Below are 23,157 nucleotides of genomic sequence, written 5' to 3'. Positions count from 1 at the left end.
ATAGAAGTTATTATTATTAAATATGACTTCAGACCTAATTAGCAGGATAACAATACTGAATAGATATTTATATCAGCTTAAATATGTTAGGACATGCAAAGTAGAGGGAACAGCTGCTCTTAGAATCCATAAGAATTTTGTGGACTGTGATGCTCCTGTCTGAACATAGCTTGCTCTGTGGTTTAAATAATTGTCACTGACTTATTAAATAAAATCATAGTAAAACAAACAAAAAAACAGTGTTGGACATGTAGTTAACAAAGTTTTCTTCGGTAACTCAGTCCATTGTGTTCTGGCACTTATCACAGTCTGCCATTTCACCTGAGTATGCTTCTATCTGAATGGTGATGTTGTGGAAGCCAAATTCAGCTTGGAGGAGATTTGTCAAATCCATTAGAGCGGTATGTGGATTGCATTGTTCATCTGAAATAAATTGTAAACAAAGTATAACTTTATAAAGTTGAAAATAAACTAATATTGTTTCAGTTGTTACAGGCTGTAGTTACAGGGATTGTAAATAATCTTGTATAAGTAATCTTATAACTGCTTTTTTTTTTACTTGTTATTGTGCCAGCTATTTTCAAAGTCCATCTGAACTTAACACAATTTTTCAATGGTTAACTCCTTCTGCACTGCTAGAGTAAATCAGCACAGACCAGTGCATAAGTAAATCACTGGTTAATTCAGTGGAGCTATTCTTTTTTACTTTGCTGTAATTATATGCAGCGGTAAAATGTTTCCAAGAGCTAAACACCCTACTAAAACAGCACAGACCAGCAGATTTTTGTGTTGACCAGCATGCTTTTTGTTTTAAACATAAAACCAACACTGGGTTATCAGCACTAGATGACTACAACACTAGATTAAACCCACACCAGTATTAAACATTAACTATTTAGTGCTGCTCTGTACTGTTTAATAGCAGGGTAAAAATGCTAAATGTAATTATATAAATTAGTATCAAATTTATTTACCATAACTAGTTGCAGTTACTGCAACTATGCACTAAGACTTTACTAGTAATACATGAATCCTATTTTGGCTTAAAGGTCATGGAAATATTAATGACAGTTTAATACCAGTCAGATAATCAGACTGTTACTTACATACCAATACTACCTACATTAAATTAGGGTTTTATGGTATACTTTGACATTTTTATTACTTGAAATCACAGAAAATTATATGATTGGGTACAAACCTCTTTTCCTAAAATGTTGGGACATTTTGTAAAATGCAATAACAAGAAAATCTGTAATTTGGTAATTCTATTGAATCTTTATTTTATTAAAAAGGTAATACCTGCTACACGCTCAATAAAGTTGGGTAAGTTGCAAACATAAGTGGAAGCTTTGTTGAATATTTAAATTACACTATTTTAAAACATTCCACTATAAACAGGTGCAAATAATTTATGTATTTCAGTCTGTATAGGACAAGGCCAATCACCACTGTTGAATGTGACCTACAAGCCATCAGATAGCACATCATGAAAAACTATCATGTCACTGTGATAGGTATGTCTCATGGGTTTGGGAGTATTTCGAAAAACCATTGTCACTTAACACAGTCTACCGCTGCATTAAGAAAAGCAACCTGACACTCTATTATGCAAAAAAGCCACACGTTAATTCTATGCAGAAACACAGCTAACAGCTGGGCCCAAACTCATCTCAGATGGACTGAAAGACAATGGAGACAATTTCTGTTATCAGAAGAATCCAAGTTTGTTTTCATGAAAAACGGATGTCAAGTTCTGTATGCCAAAGACGAAAGAGACTGACTAGAATGTTATCAGCAAATTATGCAAAAGCTAACAACTGTCATGGTTTAGGGGTGCATCGGTATGAGTGACGTGCATATGTGTGAAGGTACCAGATTCTTGTTTTTATTGCATTTTACAAAATCTCAAATTTCATAAAATGGGTTAGTAGAATCAGATTCTAAAATTGTACTCGTACCCCCTCGTGACCAAGCTGAGCTAGTTAACTGGCAGCTGTGTGACCTGTTTATTATAAATAATAATAATAATTGTTATTATTATAAAGTTTCAAACAGCATGCTTTATAGTCTGTCAGAATACTATCACAAGTTGTAGTGCACTAAGACATTATTTTATACAGTTATGTGTGGTTTGGGATACAGCCAAAATTATATCTGTTCTAGTAAGCTCCAGTAAGCCAATGTCATAAATGAAAATAAGCTATATTTGTTCTATGGCAGTTAGATGGCTGGCGTGCTGTTATTGGATGGGACATTAGAAGGACATGAGTGGAACATTGTAGTAGTTTCTGTGGTAAACATTAAACATTATTTAAATTTAAAATGACTAGGTCAGTGTATTTTACAGGGTCATACCTATAACTGCATGGACAGTCATCTGATATTGACTCATGGCTAGTGTCCAGATGTGTAGACTGTGTATGGCTGTGACTCCTCTGACTAATAGCAAAGTGTCCTTTACAGAGTCATAGTCTATACCGAGTGGTATTCCTAAACACAAAGTGGTAAGAAACAATATTTAAACAATTTGTTGTATCACAGTTTTTGATGATTGACAAACACTGAATGATGGATTAGTTACTCACCCTCCATAAGCACTCTGAAAATATCTTTCAGAATTGTGAATGTTGTTGCAAAAACAAGTGCAGAAAACAGAAATGTACAAATAGGATCTGCTATTTTCCATTCAGGCTGTATAGGGAGAAGAATATAACTTTTTTTAATTGTAGGAATTAAAACCATGTCTAAAGGAAATGGCTGTATAAACTGTTTACTTACCCAAAAGTAGATGACTGTGGCAGCCAGCAAAACACCCAGACTCTGCAGCAAATCTCCCAGCACATGAATAAAAGCTGCCCTCACACTGGTACTACTGTGGTTATGGCAATGGCCATGAGATACCGGAGACTGATGGAGAATTAATGCCATTCTAAAAACACAGGGCATAAAGATCTGTAATAATAGCCATTTCAAAGAGATGAGTTTTAGGATGATTAGTCACTAGAACACTTACAAAACATTTACCACTACAGCACAGCCAGAGGTGATGAGCATAACACTGCTGTGTATCTCATAATCATTAGTGATGATCCTTTCGATGGCTGTGAACAGCAGTAGAACAGTGACAGTCCAAATGGACATCACTGACAATAGGGCACCTAAAATCTCTGTGAAGAAAATGTGCAAAAGGCAACATAATGTAACACAGCAGATCATTTTGTATATTATAATATTTATTTATTAGGATTTTAACATTACATGATTAATTACCTGCTTTTACTCATAAACGATGTGGATACACCGATCAGCTACCCCCCCCCCCCCCTTTTTTTTAAACCAATTAATTAAACAACTATAGGTCACAAACAGCCAAGGAAAAAAATTATAGCTTAGAATCAATATTTATCAGACATTTAAAATATTTAAATATTTTAATAAGAAAAACATATGTGGCATAAAAAGGTATATATAATTTGTAAAATATTAAATGTTAAATAAATAATTGAACTTTCAGGATTATGATTATACACTTCAATGAACATTAAATAAAAGTCAAAGAAAAAAACATGAGTTTATTCCACCAAACATCTTGAAATCCATGCAAATTTGATTGACACACTTTTACACATACATAATTAGCGTACTTTTGTTTTCCTTAGGTTGTTCTTTTTAAATCCAACCTAATACACATTTAACAATTTATTAATAAACATTGGTGTGTGAAGTCTTAAGGTCAATCGAGGGTCATTCTAAATAAAAAATGTAATAGTGCCACACCTTTTCACACCAGACACAAAGAAATCCCATTTTCAAACAAACAAGCTGTTTTAACAGAGTTAAACAAGTTTACACAAGTATTCCTCAAGCTATTAGGTAAGATGAAATCTTGAGAGAAAAAACATGTTGCTTTACAGTTCATTTTTTAAACAATACATTTTGTATGTTTAGAGCAGGGTGGGGTGGCATAACTTAAATAACTTACATTTCAGGATTAAATCAAATTCTGCTAACAATACTGTTTAATAAAAACAGTGATCACTTAAATAATACACTTCACAATTTTGTGAGTTCTCCATATTTAAAATGAATTCTACTTTATTGTCTGCTGTAAGTCTGTGTAATTTTATGTATATTTACATTTTCATTGAAGATGAGGATTTTAACCTCTGCATTGCTGTTTTTTATCTCTGTAAGTAAGCACTGATTGCATTATCTTACTCAGCTGCATCCTAATCACATTTACATTTTACATTTTCAGCATTTAGCAGACGCTTTTATCCAAAGCGACTTACACAATGAGCAATTGAGGGTTAAGGGCCTTGCTCAGAGACCCAACAGTGGCAACTTGGTGGTGGCGGGGCTTGAACCAGCAACCTTCTGCTTACTAGCCCAGTACCTTAACCACTGAGCTATCACTGGCCCATCATGGCTGTTTAAGAGGACGTTACCTAGCATTTGTGCTGTTTGTCACTTATCATGTTTGTAGCCAGATATTGATTTACTCTGTTCTTTTGTGTACTGTCATTTCCTAATAAACACTATATACTCAGCTGTCATGATACTGGAGGTTTATCACAATACTTTAACAAATGCTTTTTAAATTTCTCACTCAAGGGTCCGTTAACCTGTGACTTGAAAATCAATAATAATGAACCTAGCACTGCCCAGCTCCAAATTATATTCTATTCTACAAATGGTAACTTATAATGCAACTAATATAACTAATATGAAGTAACTAATGTAACTATGAAGCTAAGCAGATAAATCATTATTTGGGCAATATATGTATCATTAAATAGGGAATCAATGTAAGAAGAACACACAACATACTCTAGTAATTTCTATGTACAGAATAATAAATCTTTTGCCTAATACCTGCACGATGCCACCCAAAAGTCAGGTTTTTAGATGCAGGTTTTTTAGAGATCCACAGTGAGAAGAGGCTGATCAGAATGCTGCCCAGGTCAGTGAGAAGATGGGCTGCATCAGTCATTACTGCTAGACTATGAGCAGCATAGCCACCTATGAGAGAAAATATTCATACATCATACAGTTTAAACAGTCAGACAAATATAAAGTGTGAAATTGGAAAAGTCCGAACAATCCTTCAGACCAGTCAAATGCTTTTAAAGGCATCTAGCATAATAAAACAGGTTTTAAATTGTCCTCATTATTATTCTAATTATCAGTTTACTGGCTTATTGGTCACTCTGAGAGTTATATTACTGTCTTTGTACTGTTTTTGTAGTGTCCTCATGAAGAGTGACTAGAGTTTTTTGTTCCCTGCCTTATAAATACGTATGATTAAGTGTGGGAGCTACAGTAATTATTGTGTAACTGTAATTCCTTTAGGAACCAAATTTTATCATACTGTTTTCTGTATCAGACAGGTTATTTATAATATACATTTAAAATGTTAAAATGCTTTGGGCTTAAATGACAAAAAAAGGCTTTTTGGTCTAATACGAAAATAAAACAATACTTTATTAAGGCTAATAAAAAAGTTTAGGTTGTATTGTTGTTAATGAGCATTTTTCATATTTTTAAGATGAAAACATGTTACAATCCAACCCTATTTTGCATTTTTGGCAAACTCTCTTCACAAAATAATGTTAGTACTTTACTAAGCACTATTTTTTAGTATTTAAATACTTTAAATATTTACATATGTAATAACTTTTTACATTTTATTAAAATGCATGTATGCATCGTCTATTTGTCAACATTCCCCCAGATTATTGCTTTCTCTACATGACTATAATGGTCACACAACCATCCAGTGGAAAAACACCAGGATATAGTTACCAATCCCCTCTCCAATCATGAAGACCAAACATATAACAGATGTGATTAACAGCTTCTTTTGGGCTTCTGATCTCTTCTGGTTTTGCTTGGTGCCAGCTCTTGTGGCATGACAGTGAAATGCCATGTCATGTTCATCCTCAAATTGCGTGTTTAAGTAGTCATTATTTAATTCAGATGGACTAAAGACAAAAACATATAAAGAGATTATAAAAACATTAGATGTACTACATTCATACTTTGTGCACACTGTGTTGTGAATTTGATTTTGAATGGACACAAATGTCATTTTATCCATCAATCTACACTTCAATCATAATGACAAAGTGAAAACATGTTTTATGATTTCTGAAAATTAAAAGCTAAAACCTTTTATTCTGAAAATCATTCAGATGCTTTATTCCCTTTTACAGCACTTGTGCTTTGCACACCTTGATTTGAGCAGTTTATCCCATTCTTTATGGCAGATCCTCTCAAACTCTGCCAGATTTAATGTCAGATGTCTGTAAACTGCCATTTTTAGGTCTCTTCACATTTGTTTGGCTGGGCCACTCAAGGACAATCAGACAGTTGCCCCATCTTGGGTCATTGTTGTGCTGAAAAGTGAACTGTTGACCCACTTTGCATTAGTGTGCACTCTGGAGGGGATTTTCTTTGAAGATGTTCTTGTATTTGGCTACCCTCATTTAGCCCTCAATTCTTACCAGGCTCCTTGTCCCTGCCACTAAAAACAATTACATAGCATGATGCTGCCTCCACCATGTTTTACCCTATGGTTGGTATTAGCCAGATATAGTTCTAAATGTTCTGCCCAAAGTTACATATCCATCTCACTAGACCAGACAAGCTTTTGTGAATTTTTTTGAATGTGTTAGGCAAACTTTAAGCATGTTGTCATGCCTTTTGCTCAACAGTGGCTTGCCACTGTTTTAAAGAAGTAATTTATGTAGTGCTGCAGAGATGGTTGTCTGTCCAACAGGTTCCTTACATCTTAGTACAGCACTTTTGGGGCTCTTTTAAAAACTATTTGATTGTGGTTTTGAGAACACTTAAAGCCTTACACAGTTTTTTCAACATCATGACTTAGTCACTGTCCTGACAATGCAATGAGTTCTAGACACAAGGATGATTAAAGGCAGATAGGATGCGTATGGCCACAATTTGGATTGCCACAGTTATGTGTCTGAATACCTTTGTAAATAAGAGGTATTAAAAAAAACAACTACATTTTTCATTTTCACTTTGTAATTATGGTTGATTAGGTAAAAATGTCAATTATATCTATACAAAAAGGCAGTTTTTTAAACCCTACCACCACCTACTTGCCACTGTTGGACCTTTAAGCAAGGCCTTTAACCCTCAGTTGCTTGGAGAGTAATCAATCACAATTGTAAGTCATTTTGGATAAAAGTGTCTGTTAAATGTTGTAGGTGGAAAATTAAATACACAACACAAAGTGCTTAAAATTCAGGAAGTCTAAATACTTTTAGAATTCACAGTAGATATATCTAAATAGTAGTAAAATAACAGAATGTAAACATTTGTTCTTAAAAACTCTTCATAATGATCACTTTTTGTATTGTCATGTGGCATTAATATACAGTGGTGTTCAAAAAAATAGCAGTCCAACACCATTAACTTGATAAATCAAAGTTTTTAGTAGAAGTGATATTTCTACATAGCAAAAAAATTACTTGAAAGTGTAGTAGAGTATTGAAAACAAAACAAACCCAACAATTAGGACATGCATGCCGTTCATTCTGAGTAATCGAAGCATTGATTGAAAGGGGCTTGTTCAAAATAATAGCAGTGAGGAGTTCAATTGGTGAAGTCATTCATTCTGCAGAAGAATGGGTGTCAATTTTGGCCCTTATTCAAGGTAGGATGGTGGCAAATGTTGCACAGGTTGGTCATAGCACATTTCCTTCTGAAATACTGGGTAAAATGGGTTGTTCCAGACATTGTTCTGATGAACAGCGTACTTTGATTAAAAAGTTGATTTTAGAGGGAAAAAACATACAGAGAAGTGCAGCAAACTATAAGCTGCTCAGCTAAAATGATCTCAAATGCCTTAAAGTGACAACCAAAACCTGAAAGATGCAGAAGGAAGCGTGGAACTACTGTTTGAATGGATCAAAGAATAGCCAGAATGGCAAAGGCTCAGCCAGTGATCACCTCCAGAAAGATCAATGAACATCTGAAGTTACCAGTGAGTACAGAAGATGATTAAGTGAAGCCAATTTACCAGCAAGAACTCCTTGCAAAGTCCCGTTGTTAAGATAAAGACATGTCCTGAATGGGTTCAAATTTCCCAAAGAACACATTAACTGGTCCAAAGAGAAATGGCTTAACATTTTGTGGACTGGTGAAAGCAAAATTGTTCTTTTTGGGTCAAGTGGCCATAGACAGTATGTCAGATGACCCTCGAGCACTGAATTCGAGCCAAAGTACACTGTGAAGGTAGTAAAGCATGGTGGTACAAAACTATGATATGAGGATGTTTTTCATACCATGGTGTTACGTCTATTTATCACATACGAGGGATCATGGATCAGTTTAAATATATCAGAATACTTGAGGAGATCATGTTGCCCTAGGTTGAAGAAGAAATGTCCTTAAAATGGGTGTTTTAACATGACAATGACCCAAAACATCTTGGTTACAGACAAACAAGATTGAGGTAATAGAGTGACCAGCCCAATCCCCTGACTTCAGTCCCATAGAGAACTTGTCTTCTGACATCTGAAACACGGTTTTTTGAGGCAAAACCCAAAATTGCAGAAGAACTGTGGAATGTAGTCTAATCATCCTGGACTGGAATACCTGTTCAGAGGTGCCAGAAGTTGGTCGACTCCATGCAACACAGATCTCGGAAACAATTGTTATGCCACTAAATATTAGTTCAGTAATTTAAAGTAGAGTGAAACCTCAAACATTTTCAGTTTATAGATAAATTTTTTGAGTTTTTAAAGAAAAATGCTGGCACTGCTATTTTTTTGAACAGCCTAATATTCATTTTTCTTAACTTTCTGTAAAGGATTAACACAAACTGGCTAAATGTTGTTCATGTTTTGATTTAGAATTAAAAGTGTAGAATTTTTAGTGCATTTGCATTTATGGAAATAAAAGTTATTATAATGATTTATCACTGCTATATTTTTGAACACTACTGTAAATAACAAATATTTAAACTTAAGTTGTTCCTTAATTTAAATATATTGTGTACTTGAGCAACTTACCCTAGAAGAGGAGAATATGGAGTGTTTTCATGTCTTGTATAATGAGATTCTTCCAAATTTACCATTTTCAACACAAAACCTCTGAAATAGCACTGAAACACTTAGACAACAAAGTATTCCCAATAAGTGTTTCAAAACTAAAACCTTAATATGCAAGATTTAAATGGGTACACTGGTGTGCAGCAAACAACAGCAAGAGCCATATGCTGCTTCCCATGGTGTCTCACCGTTGCACAACTTGTATAATTATCAGGATATTTCATTTTTGCCCGATAAGTTGCAGCAAAAAAAGCCTGTACTAAACCACCAAGGTTAAAATGTACACCTTCAAAGTGAGTTAGATAAAAAAGTATTTCCAATTCGCACAGATCTATATAGTAAATACCATTAATGGGATAACGAAATACATAATAATTCATTAACATATATACGTTTTAATTAAGGCAAACCATTTTTATTCATCTTAACAATTTCCAATACACTGTGTGTGTTTAAGGCAAATAAAAACATGGAAATCAAAAATATAATCTATATCAATTATATCAGTTGGCACAAAGTGGACCAGGTACAAAACTGCACATTTTAAATGCAATTCGTAAATGTAAGTTATTACAAGTACACTTGCCATTGCAAATACAGTTATATACTGCACAAACATCAGACGTTTTAAACTGTCATGATTGCATGTGAAACCAAAATCAATACATTAAATCATTCTTTACAGATACAGTTGTTTCATTACAAAATGATTGTTTAAAAATGAGATCCCTGATAATAATTCCACAATGTCAGTACATCAGAGGTCACTTACAATGACAGAAAATCTTAACTTGATCCCAAATACAACAATAAAATATATAACTATCACATATTTTATTCAAACAAAAAAAAACATGATGCAAATATTCAGCAAATATCTACCCACCCGTACAGATCAAGAAAAACAGTTAAGTCTTATTTCAAATGCTTTAATTTAAAGTATGCGCTCAATGTACAGTCCATTTTCCAATATTAACCATTTGTTGTTATCAAATGCTAACAAAAAAAGACAAAATGACTCATTTAAGTACAGTGTAATTCAAGAAAATCTATATTTGTTGTTTGTGATTAATTTAATTAGAACACATGAAGACACCAGTATTGTTATTTGGTACTACTGCAGAATGTTATACTGTAAGTTTTTGTTTCCCTTGTGTGCAGCATGGATACTACTGTAGCATAGTTCTATTTGTATGAAGAAGCTAAACAGAAGGCAAATCCTAGTTTGGCATTTAATTAAAATTATTTTATTCAACCATAAATAATCTCTGTATCTCTGTAAAAACAAAAAACTGGTACCACAATAAAAGATAAGCTACTGTCCAATACTCTGTACATTTCAAATTATAAAAAGAACCACTTATACTCCACACTGACCGGACACAATACACACACAGAGGATCGGCCAGAATCTTCACAAGTGCTGTGCTGAATTTTTAATATTCTTTTTACCCAAACCGGGCCAGGTATAGAGACGTAACTGTCCTTTATTGATTATTAGTTCCATGCGCTCACAGGTAAATGCCACATCATGCCATGCTGTATGTTTATGACAATGTCTCCACCTAGAGGACCAAAAACGAAACACAAAGCCGTTACGTTTCACAAAGGTCAAAATCCTTACTTTTAAAACGTGATTAAATAAATACCTAACATAAATACCTCCTCTAGATTTGTATTATATAGATTGCATCAAATTAGTCACAAAAAGTATTGTGTCCTAAATCACAAACTGCATCAAAATATTCACAACACAGTGCCTGGGTGGAGCAGCAATAAAACACACTAAACACTAGGGATGTAATGATGCACCACAAAATTCAAAAATCGATTCACATGTGTAACGATTCAAATCGGTTTACATGCATAATGAATCGATATTCACTTTAAACAGCAGAGGGCACTGGCGCTCTGCTACTGGCAGGCTGGGCACCTATCCGAACAACGATTGGCTCAGAGATAGGGATAATGGAGACTGTTGTGTGATTCTCTGTGTGTAATACAGATCTTCATATAACCCTGGAGGTCAGCAGCAGTAGATGAGGCAAAATGTGATCAGGTAATTGGATACGACTAGATTGGGAGGAAAACTGGGGAAAAACTGCATTCAAACAAGAATATTCACAACACCATTGGTAGTCCAAAAACTGGGAAAATCAAGGACGTTATCATGTGTATCAAGAAGTACTGTCACATAAAAGTGTGGATGAAAATTTCAAATGTGTGCAATGTAAAAGTGTGTAATATATTTTCACTGGTTCAGATACTACCAAATAAATTGCTAGGAAAACATACAAATGTACTAAAACTTTTTAAACTAAAGTTTTAAATGGTGGTGTTCCAAAGCCATATTTTCTTATTAATGAAAAACACAAACATGTACTATAAATCAGATGTTTAATTGTTTTAACAACCAGTTTAGTGCACCTTTAATGTAAGTAGGAACTTAATATTTTCAGTTCAAAAGATTTTTAACAAGGGGCTGCATCATAAGTAGTGTTGTGGGGGATGGGTTGTGAATGCCCTCATGAAATAAGCAAACATTTTTAGTATATAAAAACTGTGTTGCGGCTAATGTTGCTTTTCTTTAATATGACACTGCTGACTAAAGCTTATCTAATTGTTGCCAAAGAAGAAGCAGTTAGCAAAAACGAATGGATGGATTGTATACATTTTGCTACACAACTTATGGTGCAGTTAGAAGTTTAAAACTGTTGTGTGATATTCAGGATGTGGTTATTAGAGTTAGCAGGCTGTTCAGTAGTAGAGTTCAGATTTGTGTCATTATATTCTTGGAACAGATAAACATGACAAGATACACTGTATTAACCACAATTTAAGTAGGTCACATGACATCAGCACATATCTAACACACAGCTAGCAGGCTGACCAATCTCTAACCCAGAGTTACAAATATTAATATATTCAATTAATATATCTTAATTTTTTATTTTTATTTTTTGCTAGTAACCCCATTTACACAACCTCAATGCTACCCCAGTGTTCACGCTGTGTGCTATTTATCCATTGCAGTACTAACAATAACTCTATGGTTGTGTGATTAATGGTCTTGTAAAAAGCCCTATAAACCAATCTACATGTGGCCTTCTCATTAATCTATGTTAAGCTTAAACCAGTTTTAAGTTTTCTGAAACTTTGTCAACTTTTAATTATTTAAATATTTGATTGATGGGGTTGAGCTGGATGAAAGCTCAGTATGGTTTAATGCTATTTGCTTTAAACAGCATATAAAAGAAATAAAAGTTGTGGAAGAGTTCATGGAACATAGAAGCTTGCACAAAATTAAGCGAACCAATCCATACATTACGCGAAACTTTACAAATTTGATACAAAATGTTCATGGTGAAGAATGAAAAGTTTAATAGTAGTATAGTGTACAGACTGATGTACTCTACCTGAAATTCCCCTGCAGCTGAGTTCTTTGTGGCTGCACTAGGGATCGGCATGCCTATGATCACAGTGCCCTGTGCTGTAAAAAAGCATAAGACAAATACAATAGCTTGTTATGTTCCTAATCCTTTTAGCAGGTGTGATTATACCACATATAATCGGATGGTAGCTGGTTCAGCCCACATTAGCTCTTTACCCTCAATAGTTTGAACTATTGTTCACAACTGTAAGTTCCTTTAAATAAAAGCATCCAATGAATGTCATAGTTGTGAAACGATTTAGATTGGCCAAAATCTTTTTACATGTTTTGGACGTTGGAACAAACACCAAAGTAACCAGAGGATGCCTGTGTCATCACATAGAGAATATGCCAAACTCCTCAAAGACAATGACCAAAGCTGTTGTGAAAATACAGTTACCAGGTGACTTGTGTGAGGCTAACTTACTTTACTAACTGTGCACCATGCCTCAAGTGAAAATTACAGAGGTAAAATGTTGATGAGGGTTTAACTCATGAGGGCACTACAAACAAACATTATTAGTAAGACAATTTTACACTTTGCTACAGTGGCCTTGATAGACAAAATATTAGGACACCCCTTCTAATTATTGAGTTCACCTGTTTTAGCCATAATAATTGCCAACAAGTGTTATAAATAATTATATTATACAATGTAGAAAAGCAAATACTCACCTGAATCCCCAGGACCTGCATATGAAACTGGCTGCCCAATTATAACTGTCTGACTGCCTGCAAAGCAAAGTACAGTACAGAAAAAATAAGAATAATATTGCTCTACACGCTGACTAAAATAATGCACACAAGTATTTGCCTAAATGAGATGGACAAATTAGTGTGGATTTGAGACAGTATGGATGCCATCATATTAATGCCATACACCGACCAGGCATAACATTATGACCACTGACAGGTGAAGTGAATAACACTGATTATCTTTTCAACACGGCACCTGTTAGTGGTTGGGATATATTAGGCAGCCCCACCTGGGGATCAAACCCAGGACCATCTTGCTGTGATGCGACAGTGCTCCGTAAGGATGTGAGCGAGTTTGAAAAGGGCCAAATTGTGATGGCTAGACGACTGGGTCAGAGCAACTCCAAAACTGCAGCTCTTGTGGGGTGTTCCCGGTCTGCAGTGGTCACTATCTATCAAAAGTGGTCCAAGGAAGGAACAGTGGTAAACCGGCGACAGGGTCATGGGCGGCCAAGGCTTACTGATAAACATGGGGAGCGAAGGCTGGCCCGTGTGGTCCGATCCAACAGACGAGCTACTGTAGCTCAGATTGCTGAAGAAGTTAATGCTGTCAGAATACACAGTGCATCTCAGTTCGTTGTGTATAGGGCAGCAAAAGGGGGATCAACACAATACTAGGAAGGTGGTTATAATGTTATGCCTAATCTGTGTATTTACTCTGTATTTTTGTACATTTATAATGCTTTAAAATAGTCTGTCACAGCTGAGTATGCAGTCATGTTACACACTCTGACAATGTTAACAGTATTTACTAGCTAACACAGTAAGCAAATGACTGGACATTTCCCATGTTTTGGTTGCTTGTAACTAAAATTAAATACGCTACAAAATCCAGTCAAATCTTTAGAAAATGTATATTAAATAAAAAATGGTATGTCAGCAATCTAAAGAGACATTTGCCCGCCATGTGAATATGAATAAAAAAGTAGTGGCACATAATGAATGTCAAGATAATGGTAATACTTTTTAAAAATGATTACACACTGAAAAGAAGTTTGATATTATCTACACATGGACAGGCATCCCTTTCATTTTTTATCAGTCAATGATTGCCACTCCATCCCAAATATGTTCGTGCTCCTATGGTGTAGGAACACACCCATTCTTAAATGAAGTTTTACTTTTGTTAGTCTTTACAAAGATAATTGCTCGACATTATTTTAGTGTGTATATACCTTTTACATACATACCTTATATGTGTGTATGTGACCTTTAAAATATGTTTACATGAGACATATAGGCCATACAATTATTTATTTATTTACTTTTGCTACCAACATCTTTATGCTAAAAGTCACTGTGATCCAACATCCTCCATAACACTGGAAACAAGGCAGAAACACACCCTGGACAGAGTGCTAATCCATTTAGGGCATCATTCACTCGCCTATTTACTTACCATATGAAACATCAGTTAAAGCAGTTTTTTAAAGCCTTTTTGCTGATTTAAATATTGGAAGATGATGGGAAACAGCAAGAATATTGACAACAGGCAAAAACTGAACTCATGTCACTATAGTAGATGTGCCAGCTAAGTATATGCCATTTCTTTTAACTATCTGATGCTTTACCTCTGCTTTGTTCCTCAAACATTTGAGCTTCCAGTTGCTCTGGATCCACATATAAATATTCTTCCTCTTCCTCCTTTGAGCCACACTTTCCACAGCAAAAGCAGCAACAGCAGAAGCAGCAACAGCAAGTAAATAACATAGTACAGAAAAACAATGCCTGCAAAAGACAAAAGTAAAGTTGGCATTATGTTCAAACAAGACAAAAAGCTTTTCAATGTAGAAAAAAGGATTCATACATTGTTGCCATTAATGTAGGTCATAAGAAAGGAATGTGAACAGACAGAAACACTCATCCATCTACCTTAAACCAGCACTTTGACATGAGAAAGTAATATTTAACACCGTCTTCTCCAAACTGTTCAGCAGCGTAGAGACCCATGGAGCCGTATTCATCATAGATCTGTCGTTTTGAGAGGTCATTAAGAATGGTGTTAGCATTGTTAATCTCCTTGAACTTCTCAGCAGCTTCTGGGTTGTCTGGGTTCTTGTCTGGATGATACCGGAGTGCAAGTTTCCTTTAAACAGATGAATACTAACATTTTTGGAAATGCTGGATAAATTGTATTAAAAATGTATTCAGGTAAGTATGTTGTGGTGTATTAAAAATGAATCAATGCTACTCAGTGGTATCAGACTCATAAGGTTCGACAACTCCCTCACTCACTCCCTCACTCCCTCACTCACTCACTCACTCACTCACTCACTCACTCACTACACACACATACACACACACACACACAAACACACACACAAACACACACAAACAAACAAACAAACAAACAAACAAACAAACCCAAGTGCAAGGTACAATCCTGGACCCGAAGGGCACCAGGAAAAATAAACCTATACTCAAACATCTAATTTATTTAGCTGTCTTAATTACAGAAAACACAAAGTACTCTACTTTTATTTTATGTTGCAGAATGTGTTAACTGCTAAAATGGTCATTTACCTGTATGCTTTTTTAATTTCATCAGTAGAAGCTCCCTTCTGCAAGCCTAATGTCTTATATAAGCTGTCACCAGCTCTGGAGAGCTTGCGTTGAGGTTTGTTTGGATCTGTCATTCTTAAATTCTGCAAAGCATATATGGATTAAAAGCATGAATAATGAAAAGATGACCACATAACTTACATACCCATACCAACATGACTGCATAACCTACATACCCATACCAATATGATCACATAACCTACATACCCATACCAACACCAAGTAACTAGTCTAACTTGTGCACTTGTTGGATTGTTGATTGATTAGTTTTAGCGCCATACCGACACGCTGGGGTCATTTATACAGCGGTACTCAAATTGCTTCTTCACTTTGTGTCATTTAAAAAGAAATTATAAAAGTTGTTTTAGATTTAAATATGTTAAAAAATTAATTATTTTTCTTGGCGCTTTAGATTTAAGCACATTTCGTGTCTCGTTTTCATTAAAAAACCTGTCTTTCTGAATTTAGTGTTTTGCAGTCTATCATTATGTGTTTAATTGTTAATCTCTCTTTACATCGATGGCAGGTTGGAGCATCTTCCCTAGTGAGGAGATGCTTGTGTGTTAGCTTAGTGTGTCCGATTTGGCTCTATTTTGTACAGTTTGTTTTGTGGTTTACCACATAAAAACTAATAACTGGTTGTGCCAACTTCACTGCAACAGTTGCTATTAAACATTATCTCTATGGGGTTTAAGTCAGGACTTTCACTAGGAATTGTATCTTCAAGATCAAGGTGAACTTGCTCTTGTGCTTCGGATTGTTGTCTTGTTACATATACCAATATACTTGAGCTTCAGATTTCATTCTGATAACCGGACATCTTTACATGAAATCATGAATGCTGACCTTATCTGCGTGCCGCAAGGCCTCCAGTAGAGGTTCAGCTGGGTTCTTTAAATGAATCATTAATTGTGATAGGCCAACCACTGCAGTCCTCAAGCCTTACAATAAGCTGTTCCCAGACTGACATAGTTCAATACCTATCTATCAGGAATTTTATTTTATCATGCTTATTAGTGTGCTGCTTGTTGAGACGTTTCAGATTTCTTGAAATATTCTATTTAATGCTGCCTTCAAGTCCTCCTCGAAGTTCCTACTTACGAGTTCGGAGGTCATAATTACGACATGATGTGCGTTCAAGTGGTTTTTGGTCGGGTAAAAATGGACGCCATGACAAAACTCCTTTTGTTTATGCTTTTATTTTTGTATAATCAAAAACAGGAACTCTATTTTGGATGAATGTACGTGAACAACACAAAAATATCTGTGCACAAAATATCTGCTCATGAGGCAACACTTTTTGGGTTCTTCTGATCAGCTTTGTTGCTATTCTTCATCAGAACAAGTGCACGTTGTGTACAAAACTTGTATACAAGCTTGAATTTTACATTTAACATGCAAAACTACCACTAATAAGCTCAAAACTTTTAGCGTTTACTGTAGGGGCAGCATCCATACCGGCAGTCGCCATGACGTTTTGTTAATGACACGCCCCCACATCGGAAACTCGGGGCTCATCGAAAAATCCGAGTTTCCCACTGGTAAATACGACATTGAGTTGCCGTTCATGTGCCCTCATCTCGTAAATACGATATTTCCGACACGACTTGAAGGCAGCATAAGTTAAATTAACATTTACGATGTCAGTAATCAAGCCTCGTGACATGTCTGGTCTCATTAAATTAATGAATTTTTAAATTACATTTGGTTTATTAGTTGACTAACTACTGGGTCAATAACTTCTTTTTAGGTAGTATGGTTGTGTTCTGCAAATATTACACCCAGAGTACAGTGTGTAGTTCTGATTGCAATGAAAAAGAGACCATGAGCAACATGACAAAACCTGCAGAAATCTAAGTTTTCTGTTCACGTGTCTATAATCACGTGTGTATAGGTATGAACAAATGATATGAACGTTAGGACATAATCACAGAAAAACATCTGGAGTTTGTAAAATAACACGTGGGTGGTCTATAAGTATTTTAGCTGTTATTTGCAACTGTATAAGTGTAGCTTATAATACTGGCAGCTAGAACATGGAGCACCTGATAAACTGGCGACAGTATGAGAGAATGCGTTCTGTGTATCTGAGTGGTTTGTAACAGTAATGGATAGGTAGGTAAGAAGCGGTAGAACAAGAACTTACAAAAAGAACAGTACTTGGTGTTTTAAAGTAGTAAAAATACTAAAGCACTAAAAGTAAAGAATATATTTAACAATACTACTCAACAAACTTCGACATACCGCGGACATGCAGTCAGTCCAAACAGCTTATCTGGCAGGAAATGGCTGAACTAAATCAAGGTGTACGAAACAGGTCACATGAATAAACCTCTACTTGTACCTCAGACGATGAGATTTACTCACCTGTGTGCAGCTGGAAAATGAAGAATGGTGCCGGTTTGTGTCATAAAGTTTTCATCTTGTCCTGAACGCTTTATTTCACGTCTCAAATCACGCTCTGCTCCGGTAGGCAGTAAGAAACCAGTACTGGACGAATTTTAGGGCTGTACCAGGAAGTGTGTCCACGGCTCAGAGAGCACAGTGAAATGAAAGTAGTCCAAAAATTACCAGAGTAGCTGTGTGTGAATAAAATTACATTCACATTACTACTGTTAATTTTACAAGAATACACCCTTGACCATCACCAACTTCCACCGCCTTTAGAGAAGCCAATTAACCGGCATGTTTAGGAGCTGGAAACTGGGGTGCCTAGAAGGTACCAATGATGAATTTATTTATTTTTATTTATACGTCATGTTTTAAATACTTTGGTTACATTCATGACAGAACAGGTAGTCACTCGTTACACAAGATTCATCAGTTCACAAGTTTAATGTCAAACAAGTCCAAGACTACTGATCAAAGGCAAGGAAGAAACCCAGCTGCTTAAGACTGCTGCTGTGTAGCACTCCCTCTACCATCATATATATATATATATATATATATATATATATATATATATGCCATACCAGCCATAACATTAAAACCACTACACTCACTGTCCATTTTATCAGCTCCACTTACCATATAGAAGCACTTTTTAGTTCTACAATTACTGACTGTAGTCCATCTGTTTCTCTGCATGCTTTGTTAGCCCCCTTTCATGCTGTTCTTCAATGGTCAGGACTCTCCCAGGACCACTACAGAGTAGGTATTATTTGGGTGGTGGATCATTCTCAGCACTGCAGTGACACTGACATGGTGGTGGTGTGTTAGTGTGCGTTGTGCTGGTATGAGTGGATAAGAAACAGCAATGCTGATTGAGTTTTTAAACACCTCACTGTCACTGCTGGACTGAGAATAGTCCACCAACCAAAAATATATCCAGCCAACAGCACCCTGTGGGCAGCGTCCTGTGACGACTAATGAAGGTCTAGAAGATGACCAACGCAAAGAGATGAGCGATCGTCTCTGACTTTACATCTACAAGGTGAACCAACTAGGTAGGCGTGTCTAATAGAGTGGACAGTGAGTGGACACGGTATTTAAAAACTCCAGAAGCGCTGCTGTGTCTGATACACTCATACCAGCACAACACACACTAACACACACTAACACACCACCACCATGTCAGTGTCACCACAGTGCTGAGATCCACCACCTAAATAATACCTGCTCTGTGGTGGTCCTGACCATTAAAGAACAGCATGAAAGGGGGCTAGCAAAGTATGTAGAGAAATAGATGGACTACAGTCAATAACTGTAGAACTACAAAGTGCTTCTATATGGAGCTGATAAAATGGACAGTGAGTGTAGAAACGAGGTGGTTTTAATGTATATATATATATATACACACATTTTTAGATTTTACAGTACAACAGTCCTTTGAACATGTTTCTGCTGGTGGCCTTTCTGTCTTCTACTACATTCATTTTGATCAGCCTGATTTTCATTTAACTGCTTACCCAGCATAAAACTAATACTGCTGAAATAAAACCAACAGTAGACTTGTATTTGGCAGTAGACATTAAATTGGATAAGCACCCAGCTCATACTGCTTTGTGCTGTTTTATAAATCATAAACCTGTGCATCAGCTGACTAAATGTGAACTGTCATATATAAACCTAACCTTTAATCTTTATAGTCATAAAATGCTTTAAGAATGGTCATAATATTCACATGCTGACATTTAATTAACTATTTTACTGACTTAATTCCAAAGTCGACATTGTCAAATCTACTTGTGGAGTCCATGTCTTGGCGGGTCAGAGGTGTTTTGACAGCACATTATGTTGGTGGTCCAAATGTTTGGCTCATCATTGTACATAGAGCACGATTAATATTTGGTTATATGTTATTTGATTTTTGGTTATTTGATCGACACTTTTTATAGGCATCAACAAGGTTATAGTTGGATCCTTGACGAATCTGCTTGGCAGAACTGTTAGAATATTTCCCCTCAGATTTGACCTTTTAGTGCAGTCAAAATATTCTCGATAGGGATAAGATCAGAATTTAGCCATTCGAACACCAGTTTTAAACCATTCAACCTTCATAATCCAAATCTTTATTATTTATTTAATCCAATGCATTAGTTCCACTGATGACAAAACTATCCCAGAGCGTAATATTACCACCACTATCATGCTTGACAGAAGACTTGGTCTTAATAAGTTTATTATTATTGATTTGTCTTATGTTTTTGCCTCCAAACTTGTCTCTGATCATTGTGGCCAAATATCCTTGAAGTCACATAAGATTTTTATAAATTGTTACAAAAAGTCCCAAAATAAAGCTCTAAGCAAGCAATGATATGTTTTATAATAATTAAGTTATTAAGTATCAATCATTTCATTTGGTCAAAAATATCTGTAATGTGAAATTCACCCTAACAAATGATACAGCATCCACTACCATATTCTCTGTTCACATGGTGTCACAACACCTTTCTCTGCTTGCTGTTGGTGGGCATGTCTAAAAGGTTTGCTTTGGTTTGGTTATAGCAAATCTCACGCCTTAACATAATGCATCGACCATGCTAAATTGGACACACTACCCTGCATCTTTTAGAAAATACAAAAAATCTTGTTTTCTGACCATTTTATTTACAGAAATACACTGGAATGGTGGGGTTAAAAAATATTAAGCTTTATATAATGTTTAAAAAAGTTTAAGAACTGCTATATTAATCTGCTAATTAGTCAAGTCTCAGAAATGTTGATAATGATTTTTCCAATATTTTTGTTAGCCTCCATGTGAATGTGTGCCAAAGTTATGTCCTTCATGTGAAACATTCTGTCAATTACAGGTCTTAGCGATGTTGACTTGTCCGCTGACTGGAAGTGTGGCAAAACCTGTTCAGTGAAGCTTTGAACCAGTTCAGCTTTATACTATAAACAGAAGAAGCTATGTCAGTATTTGTGTTATTTAATTACAACAAACTTTCATTCTAATGACATTTTATATTTAAATACAGTTTTAAGTTATGCTTTCAAGTTTACATTTTGAGGTTTAGCATACCTGTAGAGTTCGTGACCTAAGGAGACTACTAAGAATGCTGCCTCGCTTAAATAAAAGCTTGCCAAGCAAGTCTCCTTGTATAGTTTTTCCTCCCATAGCACCATAGAGCACCCATCTTCCATCTACAGCCAAGCTGCGCACATTCTTCTCCCAACAAGATCCCCCTATGCAATCAAGGATGACATCGACCCCACAGCCTGCAGAAACATTTTTATTTTACTTTCAAACTCAGAATGAAGCTTTTAAATTTGTCATTAACAATCACTGCCTACTACAGTATATACTTCATCTTACCCTGAGTGTACTGCAGAACATCATCAGAGAAATCACATTCTTTATAATTAAACCCAGCTGATGCACCCAATTCTACTGCAATCTTTAGTTTCTCAGGGCTTCCAGCGGTCACCAGTGATACAGCACCACTCCGACGTGCAAGCTGAATGGCAGCAGTACCGACTCCACTCGCTCCAGCATGAATTAACACAGTCTCTCCCTGCTTAACCTTTGCTGAGACAAACAGATTAAATAAATCATAAGCAAAATAATAAGAACAGACTGGACAAACATTTGTACCACATATTATGTCATATATGTCCAGTGCATATGTACGCTTCAAACTTGTCTTTGTCTTGACTTATTACTTAAAGCACCATGATATGAGCTATGAGGCTGGACATGTTAAAGGAGAATGAAATCTTGTTGGCAAGAAACTAAATCTAGAAGTTTCAAAAAAGCAACAACCCCAAACATAAAGCAAAATATCTCAAAGACTAGTTTTGTTAACTATAGGTAAAAGTCTTAAAACTTAAATTTCATAAAAAAAGATGCTGAATTAAAATGAAACTATAATGCTAAAATTTATAATTATTTCTTAAATAACTTCCAAGAATGTGCTACTGTTATTATTAATATCATACAAAATTTACCTAAACACTTTTCCTCTTATGTATTCGTTTTCTAAAATATATTTTTGTTTATGCTTATACAGACTGTATTAGATGTATTCAGATTAAAAGTTAATATGCTTTCAGGATAAACCTCTAAACAAGTGTTTCAGGTTTTTTACTGACTTGGCAGCAACAGTATACAGATGAACACATCATCATTTACATGTGTTAATGTTTAGGCAGGCTAGTTTTACACATACTACCTCACTGTAATAGCTTGATTGCTACATCTTACACATGTTTAATTATTTGAAGACACTTGTTGTAGGCAGACATTCATGCACATGGTTTTGGAATGGAATGTCCAACAGGCTTTGGCCATATAGTGTATAATCAGAACCAGGAATCTAACTGGGATTAGCCAATTAGTAATCTAGTTTTTTATATCTGTTTTTGCACTTAAAGACTGCATTAATATATTAATCGTATTCAGGGAGGAAACAGACATCAAATAACTGTTCAAATACTGGAAGCCTAATAATTTATTTATTTTTACAAGCACCTATTAAGTGCAAAAGTTGATGGGCAGTCAGCCAAGCCTCTGGGATTGCAGCAGCTTCATAGAGAGTGAGGTGTGATGGCACTGGCATGAGAAGTTCTTCAGGCACAACCACATACTGAGCATACCCTCCTCCGGAAAGCAAAGCCATAACTTTATCTCCCAGCTTAAAGTTCCTCCTGAGTTCAGGGCCAAGGCCAGTGATCACTCCAGCAGCCTCCAGTCCTAGGATCTCACTCTCACCTGGAGGAACTGGGTAAAGACCTCTCCTCTGTTACAGACAGAAGAAAACCACTTTATTTTATAAGGTCATCGTTTTCGCTTTAATTAAATGATTATATAATTATGTGTATACCTGTAACAAATCGGCCCTGTTTAAAGCTGTCGCATGGACTCTAATGAGGACTTCTCCATCT

General features: G+C 35.6%; 3 protein-coding genes across 3 annotated transcripts in view; all 3 read right to left on the bottom strand.

The window, feature by feature from the left end:
- Nucleotides 1-277: 277 nt before the first annotated feature.
- Nucleotides 278-5,980, bottom strand: LOC134325460 (proton-coupled zinc antiporter SLC30A2-like). The gene is made up of 7 exons (XM_063007662.1): nt 5,809-5,980; nt 4,879-5,025; nt 3,017-3,170; nt 2,782-2,932; nt 2,589-2,694; nt 2,359-2,493; nt 278-423 (listed from the first exon to the last, which is right to left on the bottom strand). The coding sequence occupies exons 1-7, from the start codon at nt 5,930-5,932 to the stop codon at nt 278-280; spliced, it is 963 nt and encodes a 320-aa protein (XP_062863732.1). The 5' UTR covers nt 5,933-5,980.
- Nucleotides 5,981-9,476: 3,496 nt separating this feature from the next.
- On the bottom strand, nt 9,477-18,293 carry dnajc5gb (DnaJ (Hsp40) homolog, subfamily C, member 5 gamma b). The gene is made up of 7 exons (XM_063007710.1): nt 18,199-18,293; nt 15,793-15,914; nt 15,142-15,355; nt 14,841-14,997; nt 13,189-13,245; nt 12,500-12,573; nt 9,477-10,648 (listed from the first exon to the last, which is right to left on the bottom strand). The coding sequence occupies exons 2-7, from the start codon at nt 15,903-15,905 to the stop codon at nt 10,631-10,633; spliced, it is 633 nt and encodes a 210-aa protein (XP_062863780.1). The 5' UTR covers nt 15,906-15,914; nt 18,199-18,293; the 3' UTR covers nt 9,477-10,630.
- Nucleotides 18,294-20,867: 2,574 nt separating this feature from the next.
- tp53i3 (tumor protein p53 inducible protein 3) overlaps nt 20,868-23,157 on the bottom strand; it is a 5,607-nt gene continuing 3,317 nt past the window's right edge. The window contains exons 2-6 of the mRNA XM_063007709.1: nt 23,097-23,157; nt 22,745-23,012; nt 21,590-21,802; nt 21,296-21,492; nt 20,868-21,165 (exon numbers count right to left, since the gene is read on the bottom strand). The exon at nt 23,097-23,157 is cut by the window's right edge and continues 251 nt beyond it. Of these exons, the coding sequence (XP_062863779.1) occupies nt 20,977-21,165; nt 21,296-21,492; nt 21,590-21,802; nt 22,745-23,012; nt 23,097-23,157 (928 nt within the window). The 3' untranslated portion in view covers nt 20,868-20,976. The remainder of the gene's footprint in view (nt 21,166-21,295; nt 21,493-21,589; nt 21,803-22,744; nt 23,013-23,096) is intronic.

Source organism: Trichomycterus rosablanca, chromosome 13 (assembly GCF_030014385.1).
Source record: "Trichomycterus rosablanca isolate fTriRos1 chromosome 13, fTriRos1.hap1, whole genome shotgun sequence".
Taxonomy (NCBI): Eukaryota; Metazoa; Chordata; class Actinopteri; order Siluriformes; family Trichomycteridae; genus Trichomycterus; species Trichomycterus rosablanca.
The sequence above is the reverse complement of the archived record's forward strand: the minus strand, read 5'-3'. Positions and strand labels throughout refer to the sequence as shown.

Coding starts and splice junctions, on each gene's coding strand:
- LOC134325460 (XM_063007662.1), bottom strand. CDS start 5,932: ATGGCATTTCACTGTCATGCCACAAGAGCTGGCACCAAGCAAAACCAG. Junction 2,695..2,781: donor CCACAGTCATCTACTTTTGG/GTAAGTAAACAG, acceptor CTCCCTATACAG/CCTGAATGGAAAATAGCAGA. Junction 2,494..2,588: donor TTTCAGAGTGCTTATGGAGG/GTGAGTAACTAA, acceptor CTTTGTGTTTAG/GAATACCACTCGGTATAGAC.
- dnajc5gb (XM_063007710.1), bottom strand. CDS start 15,905: ATGACAGATCCAAACAAACCTCAACGCAAGCTCTCCAGAGCTGGTGAC. Junction 15,356..15,792: donor GAAATTAAAAAAGCATACAG/GTAAATGACCAT, acceptor ATCTGTTTAAAG/GAAACTTGCACTCCGGTATC. Junction 13,246..14,840: donor GTTTGAGGAACAAAGCAGAG/GTAAAGCATCAG, acceptor TTTGCTTTGCAG/GCAGTCAGACAGTTATAATT.